The 26,490-nt window shown below is 44.5% G+C and overlaps 1 protein-coding gene and 1 non-coding gene across 11 annotated transcripts in view; both read left to right on the top strand.

Annotated features, from left to right (window-relative positions):
- The first annotated feature begins 996 nt into the window (after nucleotides 1-996).
- Nucleotides 997-26,490, top strand: part of LOC144607351 (procathepsin L-like) — a 35,692-nt gene continuing 10,198 nt past the window's right edge. The window contains exons 1-5 of one of the 10 annotated variants that reach the window (XM_078424121.1): nucleotides 997-1,012; nucleotides 4,085-4,257; nucleotides 7,690-7,865; nucleotides 24,142-24,283; nucleotides 24,872-24,994. In XM_078424121.1, coding sequence (XP_078280247.1) covers nucleotides 7,858-7,865; nucleotides 24,142-24,283; nucleotides 24,872-24,994 — 273 coding nt within the window. In that variant the 5' untranslated portion in view covers nucleotides 997-1,012; nucleotides 4,085-4,257; nucleotides 7,690-7,857. Of the gene's footprint in view, nucleotides 1,013-1,242; nucleotides 1,259-1,297; nucleotides 1,314-1,927; nucleotides 2,081-4,084; nucleotides 4,258-7,689; nucleotides 7,866-14,213; nucleotides 14,415-16,553; nucleotides 16,654-19,616; nucleotides 19,716-24,141; nucleotides 24,284-24,871; nucleotides 24,995-26,490 lie in introns of those variants that run through there. The other 9 variants (XM_078424122.1, XM_078424120.1, XM_078424126.1 and 6 more) reach the window with 9 other exon arrangements.
- On the top strand, nucleotides 1,046-1,117 carry trnag-ucc (transfer RNA glycine (anticodon UCC)). The gene has a single exon. It is a non-coding gene; the product is annotated as a tRNA-Gly (tRNA).

The following is a 26,490-nucleotide window of genomic DNA, read 5'->3' as shown; positions in this document are numbered from 1 at the left end:
ACCGTAGGGATTGGTCCTGAGAGTCGAACCCGCTGATTGGCCAGCAAGGTCAGGTGGTGGTTTTGGGCCCAAAAACCAGGCAGTGGGAAGAGAACTTCGATGTGAACAGTTTTGAGTTAATGGTTGTCTGTAATCTCGTTTGTTATCCTTTGTAATTGAATATTGCTGCCGCAATAAACTTCTTTAACAAAGTACAAGCCTCCAGACTCGCCATAGTATATTCAAGGTCTCCTTGGTAGGGAAGAAATTCTTTTTCGCTCCATCTTAAATAGGCAGCCCCTTACTGTGAAGCATTACGACTAGTTCTAGGTATCTCCAACAGGGGAACCATCCTCTTACCATCCACTCTGTCAAGTCAAGTCAATTTTATTTGTATAGCACATTTAAAAACAACCCACGTTGACCAAAGTGCTGTACATCAGTTCAGGTACTAAGAATCGAACATACAATGGCACACAAACATAACAGCACATACATAAACAGTTCACAGCGCCCCCTCAGAGGGCCTCAAACGCTAGGGAGTTGAAATAGGTTTTGAGCCTGGACTTAAAGGAGTCGATGGAGGGGACAGTTCTGATGGGGAGAGGGATGCTGTTCCACAGTCTAGGAGCTGCAACCGCAAAAGCGCTGTCACCCCTGAGCTTAAGCCTAGACAGTCAATTTCCTCTAGAATTATATTATTAAATAGCATAATTGTTCTAAATTCCCATAATATACTCAATTTATTAACCTCTTCTCAGACGTCAATCCCTTCATCCCAGAAATCAACCTAATTCCAGGAGGCAAAAGGAGATCTAACAGGTAGAGAGCACGTTGAAGAGGTAATGGGAGACGATAAAAAGAATTAACGTTGGCAGCTGCTCGCATTTTGCATTCTTCTGGTCTGCATAAGTTCCTTCATAATTTTTAGTGTTGGAAAAAAAGTGAATTTCTTTGCGATAGTCTTAAAATCAAATCGGGGTTTACAGCACAACATTCTCACTGTAACATTGTTACGTGTGTGTCTCATGATGTAAGGCGCGTTTTCACTCCTTTCCTCACCGCTGCGATGGTGGTATAGTGGTGAGCATAGCTGCCTTCCAAGCAGTTGACCCGGGTTCGATTCCCGGCCATCGCATCTCTTTTGAAGAAAAGATGAATTGGGTTATGAGATGAACTCTGTTTTTAGTCGCTGTGGTTACTGATGGCGGACGACTAATGTGTCAAGCGCATTGTAACATTGTCACATTGTAACACTGAGCGTCCCCTGGCTACCGCAGTGAGTTAATCCCGAAGTGTACGAAAATAACTGCAGATGCTGGTACAAATCGAAGGTATTTATTCACAAAATGCTGGAGTAACTCAGCAGGTCATGCAGCATCTCAGGAGAGAAGGAATGGGTGTCGAGACCCTTCTCTGTCTGACCTGAAACGTCACCGATTCCTTCCCTCCTGAGATGCTGCCTGACCCGCTGAGTTACTCCAGCATTTTGTGAGTTAAACCCAAAGATACTTTGGTTAAACCAATTATTTCTCGGCCCACCCTTTAAAAAAAAAATGTTCTTCCACCTATAGGAACATAACATGTGTTATATATTTACCCATATTATAACCCCCATCCCCATTTGCTTATTTATTTCCTTTTCGTCCTCACTGTGTTCCGTTTGTCAGTGGGATGTATTGATCGTTCATCACGTGAATTATCCAACCAGCCTATTTGCGAGGGACTGTTCCAAAGCCCGACCCTCCCCACGGCAGCGGCTCGGGCAGCCGCAGGCTCGGCGGTGCCTGGTGTTGCCGGTGGAATGAAAACGGCGATGCTCCCCGCTCGCCAGAGAAATAACAGGCAGGAGAGGGGAGGGGAGGGGAGGGGAGAGCCGCGGAGGGGAGAGCCGCGGGCCGGAACACCCAGGAGCTGCGGTGCTCCCTCGTTGCCTGCTCGCTGGTGGGATGGGCAGACGAGGGAAACTTGCTCAGTGGCTGCACGGTCGGCTGCGGCCCAGGTTCCATCCCTCCCTGTCTGGTGGACAGACTACCCCTGACACTCGTTAAACGACATGGAGGGTGGTTTGGCCATAGCGACTTCACCTCAACACTGTCTTGTAAGTGAAGATACTGTACGATGAAAATCTTGCTTGCATCAGCATCACAGGCAACACAAAATATAAATTGTTCCTATAAGACAGTGAAAAGAAAAAGATAGCAAAGAAACAAGACGTCAATACAAAAATACCAAACTAGCAAACGAGTCCATAGTATTCCGTTGCCGAGGTAGGATTAGGGTTGTGCGCGATGATGAGGGTCCTTGATGATAGATGCTGCCTGCCTTCATGAGGCAGAGGCTCATAGAGATGCTTTCAATGATGTGGAGGGCTGTGCCCATAATGGGCCGGGCTGAGTCCACCATTCTCTGCAGCCTCTTGTGTTCTTGTGCATAGGAATTGTAGGGCCAAGCCACAATGTATACTTTCCATAGTGCGTCCGTGGAAGTTAGATTGTTCAGTGATATGCAGAATCTTTTCAAACTTCTAAGAAAGTAGAGACATTATGTGTCTTCTTTGTGATTACTACTAAATTGTTGCCAGCTGTGTCACCTTGCAGACAGCTATTAAATGACTGTATTTGCATGAAAATGTTGGAGAGAGCACTCCCTGTTTGACTCGCCACACATTCTCAGGACTTTGCAAAAGCATTTGAGTCCCCGACAGTTAGTTCTGGAGTTGCCCAGTCGAGTCTCCAGATGTCAGCAGATTGCCCCTTTAAATATTGTTCAACTCCGATAATCCACTGTATATAAATCCCAAATGATTCAGCATTGGGCTAATTAGGCCTCATTCAACATTCCCTTTGAACTTGCATGGTTATACTACCATATAACATCTAAAACCAAAGCAAATAGATGTGTGTTGATGCATTAATGGGAGTAATATCTAATAACTTGAAAGCACGTACCACCTGATTCAAAAACAACTTTTTTTTTGCTGATATCAGAACTCTCATATGCTAATGATGAATCCTGATCTTCCAATCTCTTGCACTTTAAAAAGATCTGCATTTTCTCTGTAATTGTACACTATATTTGCAGCTATGTTTATTTACTCTTTTGCACTACCTTGATGTACTCATGTATGGCAGTAACTCAGAGTGCTGGAGTAACTCAGCGGGTCAGTCTGCATGACCCGTGGATAAGTGTTGTTTCAGGTTGGGACCCTTCTTCAGACAGCGAAAGCTGGAAGAGGGTTTCCGCTGGGACAAAGCCTGGCAAGTGATAGGTAAATACAGGTGAGGGATGTGTTTGATTGTCAGATGGATGGACAAAGGCCAGAGATGGGAAGAAGACAAAAGGTTGTGAGAAGAGGTGCAAAATGTGAAGCTAGAGGAAGGAATATAGGGTGAAAGTGTTCCTCCAGTTTGTGTCTGATCTAATTCTGGCAATGGAGGAGGCCCAGGTCAGTATGGGAATGGGAAGGGGAAGTAAAATGGTTTGTAGTGAAGAGATCCAGCAGGCCTTGGTGGACCAGGTGCAAGTGTTCGGCGAAACAGTTGCCTAGTCTACACTTGGTCTCATTGATGTAAAGGAGGCCACTTCAGGAGTGTTCTCAAGGGATGCTGCCTGACCTGCTGAGTTCTTCCAGCATTTCTTTTGTAAACCAGAATGAATAGTTCCTTCTGTCTACTCGTGTATGATGTGATTTGCTTGCATAGCATGCAAAACAACGTTTTTTTCTAACTGTAAGTTGCTACATGTGCCAATAATAAACCAAAACTGAGATGGGGAAAAACATTTTCAGTCAGATTAGGACTGAGATGGGGAAAAACGTTTTCAGCCAGAGAGTTGTGAATCTGTAATTCTTGGCCACAGAAGGCAGTGGAGGCCAATTCATTGGATGTATTCAAGAGAGAGTTAGATGTAGCTCTTCGGGCTAACGGAATCAAGGGATATCGGAAGAAAGCAGGAACAGGGTACTAATTCTGGATGATCAGCCGTGCTGGCTTGAAAGGCTTACTCCTGCACTTATTTTCTATGTCAACACTAAGATGGCAATGCTTCTTCCTAAACTGAGCTTCTAGGCATTCTTTTTTTCACTGCATCCCTTTCATTGCAGGACGGTCGATGAGCGAAAAGGGGGCTTTTGTCTTATTTGAAGATGGCATGTGAACGCGAAATTTACCCAGAAAAAAACACCAGGAGATGTTTTCCTCAGAACCATCTCTTCGTCGCCTCTTGTGACTTGGAGCAAAGGTCCTCCTCCTGGAGACGCGATTCTAGCTGAACAAGGTAAGGTTACCGATTGCCGGAGTGCTGCGCTGGTTATGCCCGCTAGAGGGCAACAGAATTTCAACAGCTCAGTGGGACCAGACCTGTGAACATGTTACATGTTGAAGATAGACACAAAGTGCTCGAATAACTCAGCGGGTCGGACAACATCTCTGGAGAAAAAGGATAGCTGATGTTTCGGGTCAGGAGACTTCAACAGACTGTTTGATGGATTGAAAGATACTATGGCAATCAAGTCCATGCCAGCCACTGATTAGCGTAGGAAAATAACTGCAGATGCTGGTACAAATTCAGGATTCAGGATAGGATTCAGGATTCAGGATATCTTTATTTGTCATCCAAAAAACAATTTTTTTGGAAGAGATTTCGTCACCCACAGTCCAACAATAAGAGCAATAAAATAAGCAAATTACACAACCCCAACCAACACAAAACACAAAAAAAAGAAACATCCATCACAGTGAGTCTCCTCCAGTCCCCTCCTCACTGTGATGGAAGGCCAGAATGTCTTTTCTCTTCCCCTGCCGTCTTCTCCCGCGGTCAGGCTGTTGTACTTGCCATGTTTCAGGCCGCGCCGGACGGTGAAAGGTCCGCAGCGGGCCGACCCCAGCCCCGCGATTCCCCACAAATTTCTCTGTAAACTGTCCACAGTGTGCGGAGCGAGTGGATGCAAAACCAGGATAACATAGAACTAATGTGAACCAGTATCACAAAATGCTGGAGTAATGTCACCCATTCCTTCTCTCCTGAGATGCTGCCCGACCTGCTGAGTTACTCCAGCATTTTGTGATACGGGTTCACATTAGTTCTATGTTATCCTGGTTTTGCATCCACTCGCTCCGTACACTGTGGACAGTTTACAGAGGCCAGTTAACTCACAAACCCGCACGGAGGAATCCAGATGAAACCCATACGTTCACAGGGAGCACATGCACATGTTGGTGGCACCCAAGGTCAGGATCAAACCTGGGTCTCTGGTGCTGTGAAGCAGCTCCTCTACCAGCTGAACCCCTGTGCCACCTTGTTAACCTGTTCTTCTCACATTTGGAAGTTGTGGTTACTCTACCATGAAAGGAAAGTTCACCTTGCAGAACATTGGTCACTCGGTGAAACCTTCCCCTATCAGTTTAGGCCCTTCCACTCAAACTACATGAGATTAGTTTAAGCAAAGTCCTCTCATACATATATCTTCCCACACCACATGTGATATTAACCTCAGATCTTTGACAGCAACACTGCTTTGCTAATGTGTGAGTTAGTTGATGGATCCTGTGACTAACCCACATTTCCTGCTGACCAAACTATTGTCTAATCATTTGAACAAAACTTAAGCTTGGCTACAAAGATATAAACTGATCTGAACCCAAGCCATACCGGGCCCCATCCAGGCAGCCTTTTGGTTAACCTCTAACCTGAAGAGAGATTCTGACCCGAAAAGTCATTGCCTCCACAGATGCTGTCTGACTCGAGTTACTCTAGCACTTTTTTGCTTCTGGTAAACCTCTTCTGCGCCCACTCCAAACTCTTCACGTCCTTCCTGTAATGGGGCGATCAGAAAAATGCCAAATGCAGCTTAACCAAAGTCCTGTAAAGATGCATCATGACTTTCTGAATAATACCTCAACTGATAAGACAAGACAACATACCATGCACTTTCTCTATCACTCTATCTACCCGTGTTGCTACTCTCAGAGTGCTATGAACTTGGACCTCGAGATCTCTCTGTACATCAATGCAGTTAGCTTTTCTGTCATTGACTGTATACTTTCCTCTAACATTCAACCTTCCAACGTACAACATACGCACTTGCCCAGTTTAAACTCCATCTGCCCATTTCTCTGCCCATATCACCCGTTCTGTATCATTTGACAGCCTTCTTCATTGCCTGCAACTCCGCCGATTTTTTTGTATCGTCTGCAAACTTGCTAATCTATCCATCTACATTTTTGTCCAAGTCATTTATAAATATCACAAACAAGTGACGTGTTTTTGCCTTGGGGAAAATTTACAGGGGGTGGTGTTCCTATATAAAATGTGCCACAGAATGAATAAGAATAGGGGATTTTCCAGGTGTTTTGGCTCGTGCCTTCAGAGCAATGTCGCAAAAAAGGGCATCTAATAATTATCCTGCAATTGGCCACTTCACAAAGGGCAGCCAATTATGTCTCCATCTTAGCACAGAACTCTTTAAAGGGAACTCGCAAAGAAAGCAGCTTGCTCCAGAAACTCTGGTCTACAGATTTTTTTGATATGGGAGAACTGAAGGGGTTACTACAAAAGGAAGTTGTGCAAAACTGAAAGATTATCTATGATATTATGGTATTGGTATTGCTTTGTTATTGTCACAGTAAACAAAACTTTGTTTCTGTGCTGTCTGACCAGATCATACTATACATGAGTACAACCAGGCTACTACACAAGTATAATAGGTTGGTCAAAGAGATAATATCAGAATGCAGAATATAGTGTTATAAAACTATTTCATTACATCTTCAGTTCCTGTCCTGTCTTCATTCAGTCTTTCAAACTGAAGAGCGGTCTCGACCAGATACGTCACCCATCTTTTTTCTCCAGAGATAATGTCTGACCTACTGGGATACTCCAGCACATTGTGCCGATCTTCATCATAAGGCAATGGCTGTGTATCCGTCAATGCATCCATCCTTCCTGAGTTGCAGAGTGGAGAAATTTATTTTTAATCAGTTAGTTCAGAGCTGATGCTTTAGATGTTGAGGAGAGACGTTGAAACCACTTCCTGGCCTAACGTCATGCAGGACCCTGGCACTTTTCTGACAGTTTTTGGTGCAGTGGACTTATACATTAGACAGCAGAATGTCATAGACTTATAGAGTATTACTGTGTGGAAACAGGCTCCTCAGCCCAACTTGCTCACACTGGCCAACATGTCCCATCTACACTAGTCCCACCTGCCTGCATTTGGCCCATATCCCTCTAAACCTATCCTATCCATGTACTTGTCTATATGTTTCTTAAACGTTGTGATTGTAACGTTTTGTCCTGGACTCAACCATTCTCTCTCCTGAAACTTGCCCCCCTTATTGTCCGGCTCATCCTCACCCAGTAGCCAATCCCAGTGGAATCGAGCAGGGAACTTGGGAACATTGTTACTGATATAGCATCTGTAGAGAGAGAAGCAGAGTAAACCTTTCAGGTTGATGAACATTGAACAGAACTGGAGAAAAAGACATAAAATTGCTTAAAGTTGCAGAGAAAGAGGAGGAGGTGGGGAGAACAGTAAGAGCTGTGAAAATCAAAAGCAAATGTAGATGCTGGAAATCTGAAACAAAATGTGGAAAACTAGAACAAAGGAGAAAACAGGCCTTGCTTCAATCAGTGTTAACTGTTTCTCTTTCTACGGATGTTGCCTGATCTGCTGTTTTTCTTAATAGCATTTTCTGCTTTTTGTTTCAGATTTTCAACGTTAGTTTAGTTTTAAATCAGCTGGAAATCAGCTGGAAATCGGGAACAAACTGCTGAGAAAAACAGCAGATCAGGCCACATCCATGGAAAGAGAAACAGTTAACATTGCAGATTGAAGAAAGCTCTGTGTTGGTGAAGGGCAAGTGAGATCAATGACATATGTGGTGGTGAGTGTTAATCACACCTTTGTCATCTCTTTCAGCAGTTCCACCACTGCTTGTGTTACTGCACCATCCCCGCTTCACCGCACTACAGAGGAGCAATGTAAGAGTGGAGAAGATGGCATGTCTGCTTTTCTCTCCAGTCCAGCTAATCTCCAACTTTTCCCAGTTCTGATGAAAGGTTATCCCCTCTCTAACAGGTTTGGATACCGTTGGGGAGGAGGATTCCCTCTCAAGAAAAGCAACAGCACCAGCCAGTATCAGTGGCACCACAGCTGCCTCTGGTGTGGAGCAGGGAGGGTCAAAGTGTAAGTGGTGATCGGGACTATATAATTAGGGATGCAGATGGGTGTTTCCGTGGCAATAACTGGACATCGGGATGGTGTGTTGCCTCCCTGGTGCCAGGGTCAAAGGGGAGGCCGAACAGCCTGATGTCATGGTCCACACTGTCATTAATGTCACGAGCAGAAAAAGAGGCAAGATCCTCTTATAAAGAATATTTTGGAAGTGGATAGAAAGTTACAAAGCAGGGCCACTGACGTTTTACATTTCAGGATTACAGCCTGTGCCACGTGCAAGTGATGTGAGAAATAGGATGAGCGTGCCGTTGAATGCACGGCTAAAGAGCTGATGTAGGAAGGGGGGTTTCATTTAGCTGGATCATTGGGCTCCTTTCCAGAGCAGGTGGTACCTGTTCAAAAAGGCCAAAGGGGATAATCCTAGAAGTTATAGGCTACCAAAGATACTAGAGGAACAAGATAGACCACTCGACCCTAAAAACCGTAGTATGTCATGACGCCATTTTAGTAGGCAGAAACTTGCAGAAATATTTTAAAAGAAAAATAACACAAATCTGTGAATTGATAGGTGAGATATATTCTGCATTAATGGTATCATCACACATACTGTTCCCCCAAAACACTGATTACACTGCGAGAGGCATAACGAGCGGCGGGTTTTGCCTACAAAAATGGCTCCTTTGCGTATTATACTTCAGTATAGGCGATTTCAACGGAGTGGTCCATATTGTTCCTCTAGTATCTTTGCAGACTACTGAGTCATATATCAAGGGTAGGATCAAGTGGACAGAGTAGTAAAGAAGATGTGCTGTATGTTTGCCTTCATCGATGGGGCATTGGATATAATGGTTGGGAAGTCATGTGCAGCTGCAAAAAACTTTGCTTACGCCACCTTTAACGTTTTGTGTGCAGTTCTGATCGCACCCTACTATAGGAACAATGAGGAGGCTTTGGAGAGATTGCAGAAGAGATTTACTAGATGTTACCTGGATTGGAATGTATTAGCAGGAAGGAAAGATTGGGAAACTTGTTTTCATTTTAGGGTCAGAGGCTGAGGGGTGCCCTGAATGAAGTGTTTAAAATTATGAGAGGCATAGGTTAGATAGATGGTCTTTTTTCCCCAGCGTAGAAATATCAAATACTGCAAGTCTTAAAGTGAGAGGGACAAAGTTTAAAGGAGATTTGTAAGGCAAGTTTTGTTATTCTCAGAATGGTTTGTGCCCAGAACACGCTGCTAGGGAAGGTGATGGGAGCAGATACAACAGCATTGTTTAATAGGCACTTAGCAGACACATGGACAGGCACGTAGTAGAGGCAAATGGGATTAGCTAGAATGGAATCATGATCATGGCAGACATGGGGGGGTGGGGGGTGAAGGGCCTTTTCTATGCTTTATATTGTTATATGTTCTTTAACCTGAAACAAGAACTCTGTTTCTCGTGCCACGGAAGTTGCCAGATCTGCTCAGTATTTCCAGTGCACTCTGTTTTCAGTTCAGGATTTTTAGACGTGTCCTGTGGAGAGGTGGAGAAGTTGTGAGGTTCCACAGTGATGCCAGCAGTGGTGTAGGCTGCCAATATTGAGTGTGGATGTTGGGGTCTGGAAGTCACCAGAGGGTCAGTATTAGATTGGCCAGGATTCCATTTTCTTTAGAAATAGTAAACTAAGCATGAAACTGGTTTCACTTCCTCTTCAGAATCTCAAATTCATGAGTTTCCTCATATGATTTTCAGTAAAAGCTTAAAAAAAATCTGTCACTGTAAACATTGTGAAAAATTGTCTTTAAGTTTGTTTTCAGATTGGTGAATATTTGACCCTGTCTCTGGGCTTAGAGCTGGAGTGCTTTTTTACCCATAGCTGAGAATATTGGTGTACTGAGTGAAATGTCATGATTTGTCAATGATGCCAATCATAGAGTCTTGGCATGCAGTGAGGTTGATGTCAATCAACTGTAACATGTCACAAATGGGCAAGTGTGTGGAGAATTGCACAGAGAAGTGCGCAGTGGAGCAACTTTGGTGGCAAGAATCACAATTCTATGAATGTGCAGAGTCAGAGAGATGTGGGTTCATCTGCATGCTTTGTTTTAAGACACCGGGGACACAGGGTGACACGGTGGTGCAGCAGTAGAGTTGGTGCCTTAGAAACATAGAAAATAGGTGCAGGAGTAGGCCATTTGGCCCTTTGAGCCAGCACCACCATTCAATATGATCATGGCTGATCATTCAAAACCAGTATGCTGTTCTGGCTTTTCCCCCCATATCCCTGGATTCCATTAGCCCTAAGAGCTAAATCTAACTCTTTCTTGAAACATCCAGTGAATTAGCCTCCACTGCCTTCTATGGCAGAGAATTCCACAGATTCACAACTCTCTGGGTGAAAAAGTTTTTCCTCATCTCAGTCCTAAATGGCCTACCTGTTATTCTTAAACTGTGACCCCTGGTTCTGGACTCCCCCAACATCGGGACCATTTTTCCTGCATCTACCCTGTCCAATCCTCTAAGAATTTTATATGGACAGCCTCACAGCGCTTGCAGCACCCGAGACCTGGGTTCGATCTCGACTACGGGTGCTGTCTACACAGAGTTTGTACGTTCTCCCCATAACCGCATGGGATTTCTCCGAGATTTTTGATTTCCTCCGGCACTCCAGAGACTTACAAGTTTGTAGGTTAATTGGCTGGGAAAAAGTATAACGTGTCCCTGGTGTGTGTAGGATAACGTTAATGTACAGGGAACCCTGGTCGGTGTGGATTCGGTGGGCCAAAGTGCCTGTTTCCACACTATCTCTACAACTAAAACTAAAATTAAGAGTTATTAGCAATAAATAGGGATAGAGTAAAACTCTGTTATCTGACTGTGTGGCATCTGGCTCACCAACAAATGTTTTTCATAATTCTCATCCTCTCTCCGGCTCCCTTGATACCCCGTTCACCATCCTCTAATGTCTGAAGGGTCCCGACCCGAAACGTTGTCTGTCTATTTCCCTCCAAAGATGCTTCCTGACCCACTGAGTTCCTCCAACATTTTTTATGCTTCCCTTTAAACCTACCTGATTTACTGAAATGTTACTGTGCAACATCTTTCAACGTCATTAAATTTGTATAACATTATTAAAAGTTTGTTGGGGTATTACTAGAATAACATCCAATAATCCAGAAGATCCACCCAACCAACAACACAAAAGTGCTGAGCATTCCAGATTAACGGAGTTTTACAAAAGTAGAGGTTATGATGAAACTTTATAAAGCTCCAGTTCGTGCACAATGAGAGTATTGTGTCCAGCTTTGGTCACATCATGTAGGAAGATACAAGGGTCCTTGTGAGGGTGCAGAGAAGGTAGTTAGTAGAATGGTTCCTGGGATAACACCCACAAGGTTAGACTGAAGGAGCAAAGGAGGCAGAGGGAAGATTCGACAGAGGTGGACAAGATTATAACAGGTTTAAATAACGTAGACAAAGATGGTGCAAGCATGAAGGACAGAGAATTTTGGGCAAGCTTGTGGAGAGGCCGGGTGGGTCTGAAGAACGCTTTTACACTGAGTGGCGGGAACTGCCTTCAGGAGTGATGGAAGTGGACACTTGGGTTCAAGGGGAAATTGCAGAGCCACTTGAGGTAATTGGGCTAACTGGTTTCCGTCATCATCATGATGACTTATTGAGTCTGGGTTTCTTCACATGATTGAAAGCTCGAGGTGTAGTTTCACTTCTGTCACAAAACCACCTTCGTAGCAGGATATTTTGAAAAAGCATTTAACTGTTAACTAATATATTACAAAGCCCCTTATTCCTATTCTGGCTAAGGCAGCAATTGAGCAAACTGTGTGCGTCATATAGATATTTAAACTTCAGCCTCCTCTTGGTTTCAGCAAGACAGTCCCGAGGTCTGAGATAGTTACTTTAATAAGTCAAAACCTCAATTGGAGAAGTTGCAAAAGTCACGTGACAGGAATTGCAAAATACTGGTGGGCCTCTCGTGCAGATGATTTCAAAAGCAAAAATAACAAGTGCATTAGATCTGTTTGATTATTCAGCTGCACAAAGATCCATTATGTTGACCCAAATCTATTGTCATATGTAGTCAGAAAGTTTGATAAGGGTGCATTGGTGATTAACTTCAAAAACTGTATCTGACTTTACTACCAAGATAAATAAACTCCTCAGTTATGGGAAGGTCATTTCCATTTACTTGGGTTTTGGATGTTTAGTGTCATTAATTCAGATTTTTTCTTTGCCAATTTGTTGTGCAAAGTTACTAAGACGGGATGTTTTTTCCTGCATGTATTTGTGAGTGTGGGAGACCAGAGCTATGTCATCAGCAAAATCAAGATTTTCCAATGTTGAGAAGAGGGTCCATCATATGCCTCTTGCTTGATCTTCGGTTGTCTGACACATCACCCAGTCAATAGCAATATTGAAGAGTAGCGGTGACATCACACACCCTTGTCGAACTCCTGTCTTCACCTGGAATGTGTGGTTACTATTCTGCAAGAGAAGTTGGCGTACAAGCTCTTAATTACTTCGACTATGTGCTGTGGGATCTCATACATTCGTAATATGCCCCAGAGACTGTCCCGGTGGATGCTGTCAAATGCTTTCTCGAAATCAACAAAGTTGATGTATATCTGTCTCTGCCACTCTGTGCACTGTTCTATAATGTTTTGAAGGGCAAATATCTGGTCAATGCATCCCCTCCCACCACGAAATCCTGCCTGCTCTTTCTTGAGCTGTTTGTCTACTGCTTCTGAGGTACGTTGTATTATAATCTTTGCTAGAATCTTGCTTGGAATTGATAGAAGAGTGATCCCTCTCCAATTGTTACACTCTCTTAAGTTGCCTTTCTTTGGTATCCTAATGATGACTCCTTCTGACCAGTCATCAGGTATCTCCTTTCTTTCCCAAATAGCTGTGAAAAGTGGTACAAATACTTTGGCTGCAAGTTCTGGGTCCGCCTTAAACAGTTCTGCATTGAGGTTATCTTGGCCAGGGACTTTTCCACTTTTAAGGGACTTAATGGCTATAACAATGTCCTCCTTAGTTGGTGAATCAGTGCTAATATCTAGGTCATCTGCTTGTTGGGTGTTAGCCTTATATGTATATATATATATATATGTATATATATATATATATGTGTATGTATATATATATATGTATATATATGTATATATAGATATATGTATATATATATATATATGTATATGTGTGTGTGTATATATGTGTGTGTGTGTGTACTTGTGAGTATGTGTACATATACACTGAACTATGTTTTCTTTTTTTTCTTTCTCGTTTATCGTATTGTTTACAGTGTACCATGTTTACATATTCTGCTGTGCTGCAGCAAGTAAGAATTTCATTGTCCTATCTGGGACATATGACAATAAAACACTCTTGGCTCTTGACTTGAGTCTGTTTCTCTGCCTTCAGATGCTGCCTGACCTGTTGAATATTTCCATCATTATCTGCTTTTTTTTTACCCTGGAAAAACATTCCTGTCAATCTCTCCAAGCCATAGGTTTAAGGTGGGGGGAGGGGGAGGGGGGAGGGGGAGGGGGGGAGGGGGGGAGGGGAGGAGGGGAGGGGAGGGGAGGGGAGGGGAGGGGAGGGGAGGGGAGGGGTGGGGTGGGTTGTGGGTGTAGTGGGTGTATGGAATAAGCTGCCGGAGGAGATAGTTGAGGCAGGTACTGTCGCAACGTTTAAGAAACTTTTAGACAGGTACATGGATAGGGTGGGTTTGGAGGGACATGTGCCCAAAGTAGGCAGGTGGGATTAATGTGGATGGGACATGTTGGTCGGTGTGGGCAAGTTGGGCCGAAGGGCCTGTTTCTACGCTGTATGACTCTATGATTCTGAAGAAGTCTGGAGGGTCTCGACCCGAAACGTCACCCATTCCTTCTCTCCAGAGATGCTACGTGTCCCCCTGAGTTACCCCAGCATTTTGCGTCTGTCTATGATTCTCCAACTTGTTTCCAGAGATTTAATGAGTTCTTGCCTGAGGTTGATCAGTGGGAACGTAATAACAACGGGGAAACGTCCCGAGTCAGAGGAGGAAGTTCAGCAGCAAAAACAAAACACGAGTTTGTTGAGAACAAACACCTCAGGCAGAAAAATAGGCGGTCGCATATAGCGGTTGAACTGTCAGTCTGTGCAGCCGCCGTGTGTGGAGGGCGAGGGTTCCGGACTAGCAGAGGTCAGGTCTGCTTGCAACAGGGGAGAAGGGTTCCTGCAGTCCCGCAACAACTGGAGCAAACCTCGAGAAGGTCAGTGGACACTGTGGCCCCGACTCTAGGGTAAATGTCAGATCACAGCCTGATGGGACGGGGAAATTAAACAAGTAGATAACTGTACGCGGTTCTGCTCCACGAGTTAGATCAGAAAATAACTTCAGGAACGGCTGGAGATTGTGAGCTGGGGGCTTTTTGTTTCGGTTTAACACAGGTTCGCGGGGGACATGTCAATGGTTAATTTGTCATGCTTACTCGCCGGTCTCCCTAAACCCGGTTTATTGACTGCAGCGAAGGTAGACACAAAATGCTGGAGTAACCCAGCGAGACAGGCGGCATCTCTGGAGAGAAGGAATGGGTGAGGTTTCGGGTCGAGACCCTTCTTTAGACTGAGGCTTGGGAGTAAGCAGATCCACAGAAGTTGTGCACTTCCTCCCACTCTGAGTGAGTGGGTGTGGGGAGAGGGGAGTGTGTGATAACACTTCACTGGGGCATCTACAGTCAGTTATGTCCACCCGGGGACTGGTTCACTGGGTGCCTAAAGAACCTTAAACAGCATTGATGTACCGATGTACAGAGCGATCCTGGGGTCCAAGTCCACAACTCTCTGAAGGTAGCAACCCAAGTAGATGGAGTGGTTAAGAAGGCGTATGCAAGCTTGCAGATAGACACAAAATGCTGGAGTAACTTGGCGGGCCAGGCAGCATCTCTGGAGAAAAAGAATGGGTGACGTTAAGAAAGGTTTCGACCCGAAACGTCATCTATTACCTTTCTCCAGAGATGCTGGCTGACCCGTTGAGTTATTTCAGCATTGGCCCAAACCAACATCTGCAGTTCCTACCACCCACACAGTGTGTATGCTCGCTTTCATTGGGCATTGAGTGTAAGAGTCAGTAGGTCGTGTTGTCGCTTTATAAAACTTTGGTTACCAGACTGATGCCTGGATTAGAGGCATCAGGTGTGAGACGTTAGGCAGGTATGATTGTTTTCTCTGAAAGGTTGGAGGCTTCTGAGAGATCTGATAGAAGTTCACAAAAAGGCGAGAAACTTTTTTCGAGGGTGGAAACGTCAAAGGCAAGAGGGCATTGCTTTAAGGTGAGAGGGGGAACGTTTAAAGCAGGTGTGTGGGGCAAGATAATGGTGGGTGCCTGGAGTGTGCTGCCACGGGTGGTGCATTAGTGCCATTTCAGAAGTTTTCAATAGGCAAGAGAAAGAGGTGTGTTGAATTGCCATGGGTGCCACCAGCAGCACAATGAAACTTTTATTTGCTGCAACTTTGTAGGCCCATTGATACAGTAATACACAAATAAGTGGACAATAATACACTAAATTAATAATCAGCAATGCTAGGTAACCAGATCATAATAGTACATAACTAAAATCTGTTATTCAATCAACATAACATAACATAACATAACAACACTTTATTGTCACTCGGCACAACACCGAGCGAAATTTCAGCAGTCACACAAAATACAGCAAAAAGAAAAGAACACAGGACACCCGACCCCAACACAAACATCCATCACAGTGACTCCAAACACCCCCTCACTGTGATGGAGGCAACAAAACTTCCCCTCTCTTCCCCCCCGCACCCACGGACAGGCAGCTCGACCCCTACCGAGGCAAACGACACGCACAGCCCCCGCAAGGGGATGGAAGGCCCCCCGGCCTCAGTAGATCATAGTTACTGAGGTTGGGTTGTGGGTAGTATTTACAATGCTCGAGTTTTATGGTTGCTGGGAAGAAGCTGTTCTTGAATCTGTTGATCACAGTTTTCAGGATCTTCTGAAATGAGAGCGTGGCCAAGGTGGTGTGGGTCTTTGATGATATTAGCTGCCTTTTTGAGGCTTCACCTCCTGTAGATTCCTTTGACGGTGTGGAGGTCAGTACCCGTAATGGATTGGACAACATAGTTCATAAGTTGTAGGAGCAGAATTAGGCCATTCAGCCCATCAAGTCTACTTTGCTGTTCAATCATGGCTGATCTATCTTTCCCTCTCAACCCATTCTCCTGCCTTTTACCCATATCCCCAGATACCCACACTAATCAAGAATCTAGAAATCTCTGACTTAAAAATATTCATTGACTTGGTCTCCACAGCTTTCGGTGGCAATGAATTCCACAGATTCACTGCCCTCTGACTAAAGAAATTCTTCTTTATCTTTCTAAAGGTGCGTCCTTTAATTCTGACGCTATGGTCTCTGGTCCTAGACCCTCCCACTAGTGAAACATCCTCTCCACATCCACTCTATCCAGGCCTTTCACTATTCGGTAAGTTTCAATGAAGTCCCCCCTCATCCTTCTAAACTCCAGCGAGTAGAGGCCCAGTGTCGCCATATGCTCATGATATGTTGATATGCTCAACATCTACCACTTTCTGCAGCCTCCATTATTCCTGGGTGTTCAAGTTACAGAACCAGACCATGATGCAACCCAGAATTGAATAATCATCGTTGCGCTCCCCGTGATTAAACTAATGCAATATATTCAGTGTCCAGTCATTAATGAATGCCACTAAATATTTTAAAATTATTATTACCAATTTAAAAAATGGTTTTAAAATATTTGGTAGAATTTGCGTAAATTTGGATTTTTGCAAGTCAGGTCATTCATAAACGGGGAAGTTCCCAGTGTAGATCCATGAGTTAAACATAAATGCAAAGAGCATTTAAGATGATGCACAAAATAACCATGTGGTTGACAGTGGTGAAAGCTCCAAGTTTCATCACCTTTTGTTTCACGCTAGTAGCACTTTCACACGGGACATCGCTCACACTGGCTAATGAGCAATATCCATAGAGTCTGCAATCATCTTTGCTACACCTCTGGCCACCCTGCTCCCTGTAATAACTCCATTCCCCTACCTCTATGCCCCATTTTGTTTTTGTTGTTATCACCATGCATTCCTGTACTTTAAGGTTTCCGTCATTATCCCCCCCCCCCCCATCTCCTCTCCCCCCTGCCCTCCTCCCTCCACCAAACCTGATGGTGCTCTCAATCCTATCTGTTTTGTTTCCTTCATTTTTGCTCCAACCTCCAGACAAGGATCAAGGTTTGTTTTTCGTCCTCACTTCCACCCCACCATTTTCCAAATTTAGAGGATCATCCATAATTGCCAGCATCTACAATCTGCTACCATCACCAGTCTCATTTTGCCCTTCATTTCCCCCTTCAGAGTTCTGAAGGGACTTTACCTTTTGTGACTCCTCCTTCCTTCTTCCATCTCCCATCAACACCCACCGCCCTTCTCACAGCACCTTCCTATCCAATTTCAGAAGAAATCCTTTCACCTCCTCCCTTTCCACCATCTTGGGACCCAAGCACTCCTTCCTGGTGATGCAGCCATTCACTTGTGCTCCTAGCATTCATTGCTCGTAATATTGTCCCCTCTATGACAGAAAACCTAACAAAGATTAGACAACCACTTTGCAAAATACCTCTCTTCACTCCGCAAGGATAACCCTGAACGTACAGTTGCTTAGTACTTTATTTTTTCATCCCATTCCATTTTCTGGCTCCTTTGATTTTGGCCTCTTGCCCTGTTCCAAATGAATCCCAAGGTAAGTCAACGGTTCATAGTTATTCAGTACAGAAATAGGCCCTTCAGATCAACTTGTACACGCTGATCCAGGTCCCTACCTCAGCTAGTCCCATTTGCCTATGTTTGGTCCATATCCCACTCCTTTTCATGTCCAAATGTTGTAATTGCTGGTGCCTCTACCACTTACTCTGTCATTGGTAAGCTTAAGAAACAGCAGCTGACCGACAGACTAGAGAAGCACAGGTGTCAGAGGTTATAAGGAGAAGGCAGGAGAATGGGGTTAGGAAGGAGAGATAGATCAGCCAGGATTGAATGGTGGAGTATACTTGCTGGGCCGAAAGGCCTAATTCTTCTCCTATTTCTTATGACCTTATGCAACCCTCAGGAATTCAAAAATTTCAGATAAGCTGCTTTTCCAGTTTGTACTAAATTGTACCAGAAATTAAAAGACCCTTGGATAGATACATGGATAGCAAATGTTTAGAGAAATAGTGACCAAACACAGGCAAATGGGACCAACTTAGATGGGGCATCTTTGTCAGCATGGTTGAGTTGGGCCAAAGGACCTGTTTCCTTGCTGTATGACTCTATGACTCTAATTGGCCATTTCTTGGGAAAGGTTGTCAGCCTGTCATGTTAATTCAGTTTCTCTCTCTCCACATATGCTGCCTGACCTTGTATATGTGTTCAGAATTTTCTTTTATTTCATGTACCCAGCAACTGTACTGCTCTGTATCTTACAGTTCTCCCAACGTTTCCCCTCTCTTCATTCGACTCCTTTCCATACAAAAAGCAGAACGCTGGGATATCTCAGAGGTTCAGGCAGCATCTGCAGAGACTAGAAGTACATGATGACATAAATCCAGATGCCCGGTCCTGACTCACTATGTAAATCTCAGTTGTGTCTAATGACTCACGGGAGCTGGAGGGGTGAGTCTGATGATCCTATTCAAGGGAGAAGGGGATCATTGAGTTGGACCAGAAGTGTCCTGCTCGGGGTGAAACAACCAGCACCACAACACGTGGCCCTAGAGAGTCAGTCATACACCTTAGAAAGAAGCCCTTTGGCCCAACTTGCCCATCTCGACCAACATGCCCCATCTACACTAGTCCCACCTGCCTGCTTTTGTCCCATATCCCACTGAACCTATCCTATCCATGTACCTGTCCAAAATTTCTTAAATGTTGCGATAGTACTTGGTCTCCCATTCTCACAGATATTCCCCTTGTTCTTTCCATCCTCCCCTTTCTCTGCAACTTAAAACATGTTTGATATCTTGCATTTTAAATAAACTTTAATTAAATTTGTTGACATCAGCAGTTCCTTTGCCTTTTGATTGAAAATTGGTTGTTACCTGAAACTGCAACCGACTAAGTTTCAGGAAATGCAAATCAGTGTGTGGTAATCTACAGTGTTACTATTGATACATTAATTCAGATCATATCTCATTCACGCATCATCCCTGTTATTTCCGACTTGCATTGACTGCCCACCAGCGTTTAAAATATTCTCAACTTCAGGTTTGTTGTTTCTGTTCTCTGACTCTCTTCAAGCTTCTTCGCAGCTGCTCTTACACTCAGTTTGTGCAACCCCCGCGTCTTTGCACCATTGGCAAACACTAGAGGTCCCGCCCCGAGTCTTTTCAACTCTCCTTCCTCCTTTAAGCCACTGCTTAGAAACCTTGTTGTTGAAGTGTTTTATTCAGCTCAGTGTCAACTTTCCTCTAAGTATAGACCTGGTTGAAGGAGCTACAGGGCATTCTGGCTGCAGAAAGCACTTTTTTTCGAGTGGGTGAGCACTTTATATTATGAATTTCAGTTACAGGTGTTGTAGCTTTCTGTTGTAAAAATGGATGGACACTTTTAAGCAATGTTACACCATGGTAAGCTTAACTTAGCTATACAGCGAGGAAACAGGCCCTTCAGCCCACCGAATCCGCACCGACCACTGATCACCCATCCACACTAGTTCTATCCTACACACGAGGGGCAATTTACAGAAGCCCATTAACCTACAAATCTGCACGTCTTTCGGATGTGGGAGGAAACCGGAGCACCCGGAGAAAACCCATACGATCACAGGGAGAATGTGCAAACTTCATACAGGCAGCAACCACAGTCAGGACTACCGCTACGCCACTGTGCTGAAAAGCTTAAAATAAGTGAGAGTGTGGAGAAAGTTTGCATTGTTGTGTGGGCAGTTTCTAATACTGACATAATTCTGTCAAACCTTTGAGGAAATGAATGTTTGAGAAGTTATCTTGTACTAAAATCGCTATTAAAAGGAATCGCCGGTGGTGAAACAGACGTGGTTTTAATGACTCCAGTGGTTAAACTGAGGCTGACCATTCAGAGATAATAGTCACTTAATTGTTTTCTAATTCTTACCATTTTTGAAAGTGCTAAATTGTCTGGCAGCCTTGCAGACTATAACAGCCAAACAACGTACACAAGAAGGTTTTCGTTGAAAAGTTGTTGCTCGGGCACCTTTTCTTGACTTTTTATTTTCAAAAATTGACTTTATTCATAACACATACAATAAACACAGTACAGGTTTTTCTGTAATTTTATTGTACATTCAATTCAATACATTCTCGTACAGTTCCATCAAACTTTTTTCCCCTCAAACAATACATGCGTGGAGAATTTGAGGAACTGTGACAGAGGGCCCACCCTTCCAGAGTCCAGCGGTGGCAGGATGTTAGATTGCCTGAGCTGTCGCTCAGAATTGCCCGTTGCACTTTTCCACGCCCCACAGAGGTATTCCCTGTACTGGCCACTCCTGCACTCTCTCCACTTCCTTGCCCACATATTGCATAGCAACACACCGTGGCTGTTTGTTCTGCCATCTGGCAGTGGCAGGATGGAGGTCTTTCTACACAGGGATCCTCCTCCCTTACTTTGGGGACCTGGGGTGGAGAGTGCTGTGCAACAGGTTTTAAATTGGTTCACAGACTCCCAGATTGCCTTCTATCTCTGTCTGCATGTGTATATTGTGTGTGAGTGGTTGCAACCTCTGAATATTTGAAACCTTAGGAAGGGTATAAAAGGATGTGGCAAATGGGGTTAGTGTAGGAGGGCAGATAGGTTAGCTTGGATGTGGTGGGCAGAAGGGCCCATTTATGTGCTATATTGATGTAGAGTTGTAGAGCTGTATGGGTTGGAGATAGGTCCTTCAACCCAATGTCCATGCCAACTAAGCTGACATTCTGAACTAGTCCCATTTGCCTGCATTTGGCCCATATTCCTCTGAACCAAACTCATCTCCAAACTCCTGGATCTATGAGTCAGCAACCCCCCCCCCCCCTCCCCCCCCCTCCTGCCTTTTGGATTCTTAACTTTCTGACCCATAGACCGCAGTCAGTGACGACAGGCGACAAAACATCTTCATCAATCATTCTCAACAATGGTACCCTGCAAAAACACGTTCTCGGCTCCTTACTATATACCCTGCAGTTACTGCAGCCAGGTCCTGCTCTTACTCCTATCTACAAGTTTGCAGACAACATAATTGTAGTGGGTTGGATCTCAAACAATGAAGAGATAGAGTAAAGGAAGGAAATAGATAGTTTTGTAAGACGGTAGCAAGCCAATAACCTCTCTCTCAGTGTCAGCACTATGAACTATCTAGCTATTGACTTCAGGAAGCATGGTGGAGTACATGCCTCAATCAGCTTTGATGGTGCTGAAATGGAAATGGTCAAGTGCTTCAAGATCCTCCGCTTAAATGTCACCAATAATCCGTCTTGGACCAATCACATTGAAACTACAGCCCAAAAGACACACCAATCCTCTACTTCCTCAGGAGATTAAGGAAGCTGAGCATGTCTCCAACAGCTCTTACCAACTTCGACACGGCAGAAAGCATTCTATTGCGTTGTATCGCCGTTTTGTTTGGGAACTGCTCTGCTGCCCAAGACTGCAGGAAATTGCACAGAGTTGTGGATGTAGCCCACTTCATCACACAGACCAGACTCCCCAACAACTCAATCAATTTGATCTACACTTCCATACAAAAACAGCCAGCATAATCAACAACCTTTTACACCCTGGTCTTTCCTTCTCCGCTCTCCCATTAGGCAGAAGAGACAAAAGCTTCTTCCCCCTGTTATCAGTCTATTGAACGGTCCTCCCATAAGTTAGAGGGTAGTCCCAATCCTCCAATCTACCTTCTTTACGGATGCTGGTCTTCTACTCTGTAACTGTAACGCTTCAATGCTGCAAAACTGTGCTCTGCACCCTGGTATTTTTCCCTTTGCACTGCCTGTTGTATTTGTGTATGGTTTGATTGCACTCACATATTGTATAATTGAATTGGATTAGATGGTACGATTGGTCTTGCAGTGTAAGGAGATGTTCACAAGGGAATGCTGCGGCTGGCACATTCCAAGGTGCAGGAGAATATGTCAAGTCAAGTCAAGTCAATTTTATTTGTATAGCACATTTAAAAACAACCCACGTTGACCAAAGTGCTGTACATCTGATTAGGTTCCAATGGAAAAAAAATGAAACATACAGTAGCACGCAAACAGTTCACAGCGCCTCCTCAATGAGCCTCAAACGCTAGGGAGTAGAAATAGGTTTTGAGCCTGGACTTACAGGAGTCGATGGAGGGGGCAGTTCTAATGGGGAGAGTTCTAATCTAGGTGCTGCAACTGCAAAAGCGCGGTCACCCCTGAGCTTAAGCCTAGACCGCGGGATAGTGAGTAGCCCCAAATCGGCCGACCTGAGGGACCTGGAGTTAGAGAGGGGGTTAGAAGATTTTTGATGTAGGGGGGGGGGGGGGGGGGGGGGTGTCCATTTAGGGCTTTATACGTGAATAGGAGGAGCTTGAAGTTGATTCTGTACCATACAGGGAGCCAGTGGAGAGAGGCCAGAATCGGGGTGATGTGGTCCCTTTTACGGGTACCCGTCAGGAGTCTCGCTGCGGCGTTTTGGACCAGTTGCAGGCGGGACAGGGAAGATTGGCTGATTCCAGTGTATAGGCAGTTGCAGTAGTCTAGGCGGGAGGAAATGAAAGTGTGAATGATTTTTTCTGTGTCGTCGAATTGGAAGAAAGGTTTGATTTCAGCTATGGTTCGAAGTTGGAAGAAGCTGGCTTTTACCACAGCGTTGACTTGCTTATCAAATTTTAATGCAGAGTCAAATATCATGCCGAGGTTTTTGACATGCGGTTTGACTAGGCAGGATAGACTTCCAAGACTGCCTGTTATCAATTTGATGGAGTCGGGGGGGGGGCCGAATAGGATGACCTCAGACTTGCTCTCATTTAATTGGAGGAAGTTCTGTGCCATCCAACATTTTATGTCCTCAAGGCAGTGTGAGAGGCTGTTTAAATTTGACTGGTTGTTGGGTTTCAGGGGGAGGTAAAGCTGAGTGTCATCGGCATAGCAGTGGAAAGAAATGCCGTGCCTTTGAATGATTTGGCCAAGGGGGAGCATGTATAGAGAGAAGAGAATGGGGCCTAGGATGGAGCCTTGTGGAACTCCGCAGGAGAGGCTAGCTGGAGCAGAGGAATAACTGCCTATGTTGATGGCGAAGCTCCTATCTTTGAGGTACGAAGCGAACCAGCTCAGGGCAGTGCCATGAATGCCAACCGCGTACCGGAGACGGTCAATAAGGATGGTGTGGTTCACTGTATCGAACGCTGCGCTGAGGTCGAGAAGGAGCAGGATTGCACAGTTGCCGATGTCGATGGCGAGAAGCAGGTCGTTGTGTACCTTCAACAAGGCAGACTCTGTGCTGTGGTGGGCTCTGAAACCTGACTGGAACGTGGTGGGGAACGTTCTGAAGTTCAGTGCAGTCAACGCAATTGCCCTGTGGGGAAGGACCACAGTCTAAGGTCCCGCTGCCACTTGAGTTTGAGGTGCAGGGACCTGTATATTAGTCTTTCAAATGTTTGAGTGATGTCATATTTAAGGATGGAAAATCAGGGACATTGACACAGAGAAGTGAATTTAGTCAATTGTCTGCTGCAATGAATGACATGTTCCGATTGTATATTTTGTAAATAATATGATTAGGAGAAGCCACCTCATGGATATTAATCTGTCGTCTGCTCTTAATTGCAAATGCAACAGAAAGGGCTCTGATTTCTTTACTGCAAAGAATTAAAAGGACTGTGTCAACTCATTAGTTAAGAAACATCCCAAGTGCATAATTTGTCCATGGGTCACTGTCCAGCAACCTTCATTGACTGGAGTTTGTTTGTTCACTAGGTACTACATGATGAAGCCATCCTTCATTTCCATTTGCTTGTGGGCACCCTTCCTGGCCGTTGTCTTTGGCCACATGCATGATCCGGCATTGGATGAGGCCTGGCTGAACTGGAAATCGTTTCACAAGAAGGAATACGTAGAGGTAAGAGGCTGAAACAAGCTAACGTAGGTCAAATCCCAATTAAAGACTATCCCACATCACAATCTGTAACCACAAACTGTGTGCAACTCCCCATATTTTTCTTGCATAGTCAGTGATGGCATCAAATTGTGCACATAAACCTGTGTACAGTATTCTGCTTTAGTTATTTTACAGCATTATTTTAGGTAAGACTCGGCTTCCTCTGGCTGGGAGAGTGTTCGTGTGGGTTCAAGTTCATAAGTTCAAGGAGTAGAATTAGGCCATTCAGCCCATCGAATCCACCTGAGGAAGAGTTTCAAAGATTCATTATCCTCAAAGAGAAAACATGTTGCCTTATGGTTGACTTATTTTTAAGCAGTAACCCCTACTTCTAGTTCCTCTCATCAAAGGAAGCATCCTCGCTACACCCACCCTGTCATGACCCCCTGGATTTTACATCTTTCCATCAATTTCTTCCACCGCTCCACTCTTCACCAGCAGAAGATGCGAAAGCAGTGGCCATTCCAAGAGTGGTAATGACATTTTTCAAGATAACTTTACATGTGACTTGTAATATGTGACCAATTTGCTTTCTCTTTTCTCTGTAAGATTGAAGGCAATTACAGGAGATCGTTGTGGGAGAAGAACTTGCGGATAATTGAACTCCACAACCTGGAACATTCCATGGGACAGCACTCCTTTCTGATGGGAATGAACTACTTTGGAGACCTTGTGAGTGGGAACGTGTTGTGCGCGGTCCTAAACATGGTCCGCAGTGGGTGTTTGATGTTCAGTATAGGCTGCGTGGGCTGTACGGTTCCTTGCTGTGTACGGTTCCCAAGTGCAGACTCCTTAATGCTGCACAGTACAATTCCAATAATCCGTTATCTGATTGTTTGAAAACTCTGGCCCATTGCCACGCGAATTATAAACTCACCAGGGACCCATTGCCATGCTAATTATAAACTCACCAGAGACGCGTTGCCACACTAATTATAAACTCACCAGAGACGCGTTGTCACACTAATTATAAACTCACCAGGGACCCGTTGCCACGCTAATTATAAACTCACCAAGGACGCGTTCCCATGCTAATTATAAACTCACCAGGGACTCATTCCCACGCTAATTATAAACTCACCAGGGATCCCATAAACTAATCAGGGACCTGTTCCCATATTCCTTATAAACTCACCAGGAACCCATTTGCACTCTCCTTATCAGTTCACTGGAGATGCATTTTCTGCTCCGTATAAACTGACTTGTCACCCATTCCCACACTCTATTTAATCTGACTGGGCACCTGTTCCCGCGCTCCTTATAAACTCACCGGCTACGCATTCCCGTGCTCCTTATAAAGTAACTGGGGTTTCTCCCAAAACTTATATTATCACTTGGTGACCCATTTCCCCTGCACTCTCTTTAACCCACTGGGTTCAAGGGAAAAAAAAAATACTACCATGTAACATCTAAAGAAATGTGATTTAAAATTGTGCTGGTTTATACAAGAGTGATATCTGATAGTCCAGGAAATCTGTCAGTCCAAAGTCGCAAGGTGGCTGGATTATCAGTGTTTTACTGAATGTGGTGTTGAGAAAGGTGAAATGTCCAAACTCTAACCAAAACTGGGTGAACCAACTGTTAGGGAGGAGTCCTTGCATTCAGACTTAACTGATCACTACCCAATGATCACCCCCAAGGAGTGCTTGTATCTGTTGCCAGAGAGGTTGCTGAATGCTTTAGAGGTTAAGCCATATTCAGATACAATTACCGTACTTAGTTGAGCACTTATGCAGAGTTTGCCTTTGGTGTGGTGGGCTGCGTTTCTATAACAGCGCAAATGCCCAACACAGGGAGGAACTTGGGAGTGAAACGGGATGACAGGGAGCCAAGCTGTAGCGGCTGCAACAGTCAGGACAGGAAGTAGTGGAAGCTTTTTTTTAAAAAAAACATCGCCCCAAACTCAACGGAATGAGGACAAATCATATATCGAACCGTCCCAGTTAGCAGCCGAGATTTCAATGCAACTAATGAACTTTAGAAAAAAGCAAAAGTGGGGAAGTCCAAGGCCGGAATGAATTTCATTGTATTTAACTGCAGAATGCAGGCTAACTGGTTTTAGGAGATACAAGGAACCACAGATGCTGGTTAACAAAAAAGACACAAATGCTGGAGTAGCTCAGCAGGTCTGGCAGCATCTCTGGAGAATATGGATAGGTGACGTTTCA

The sequence above is a fragment of the Rhinoraja longicauda genome, chromosome 28, assembly GCF_053455715.1.
Source record: "Rhinoraja longicauda isolate Sanriku21f chromosome 28, sRhiLon1.1, whole genome shotgun sequence".
NCBI classification, from domain to species: domain Eukaryota; kingdom Metazoa; phylum Chordata; class Chondrichthyes; order Rajiformes; family Arhynchobatidae; genus Rhinoraja; species Rhinoraja longicauda.
This window is presented reverse-complemented; position numbering and strand designations above follow the sequence as displayed.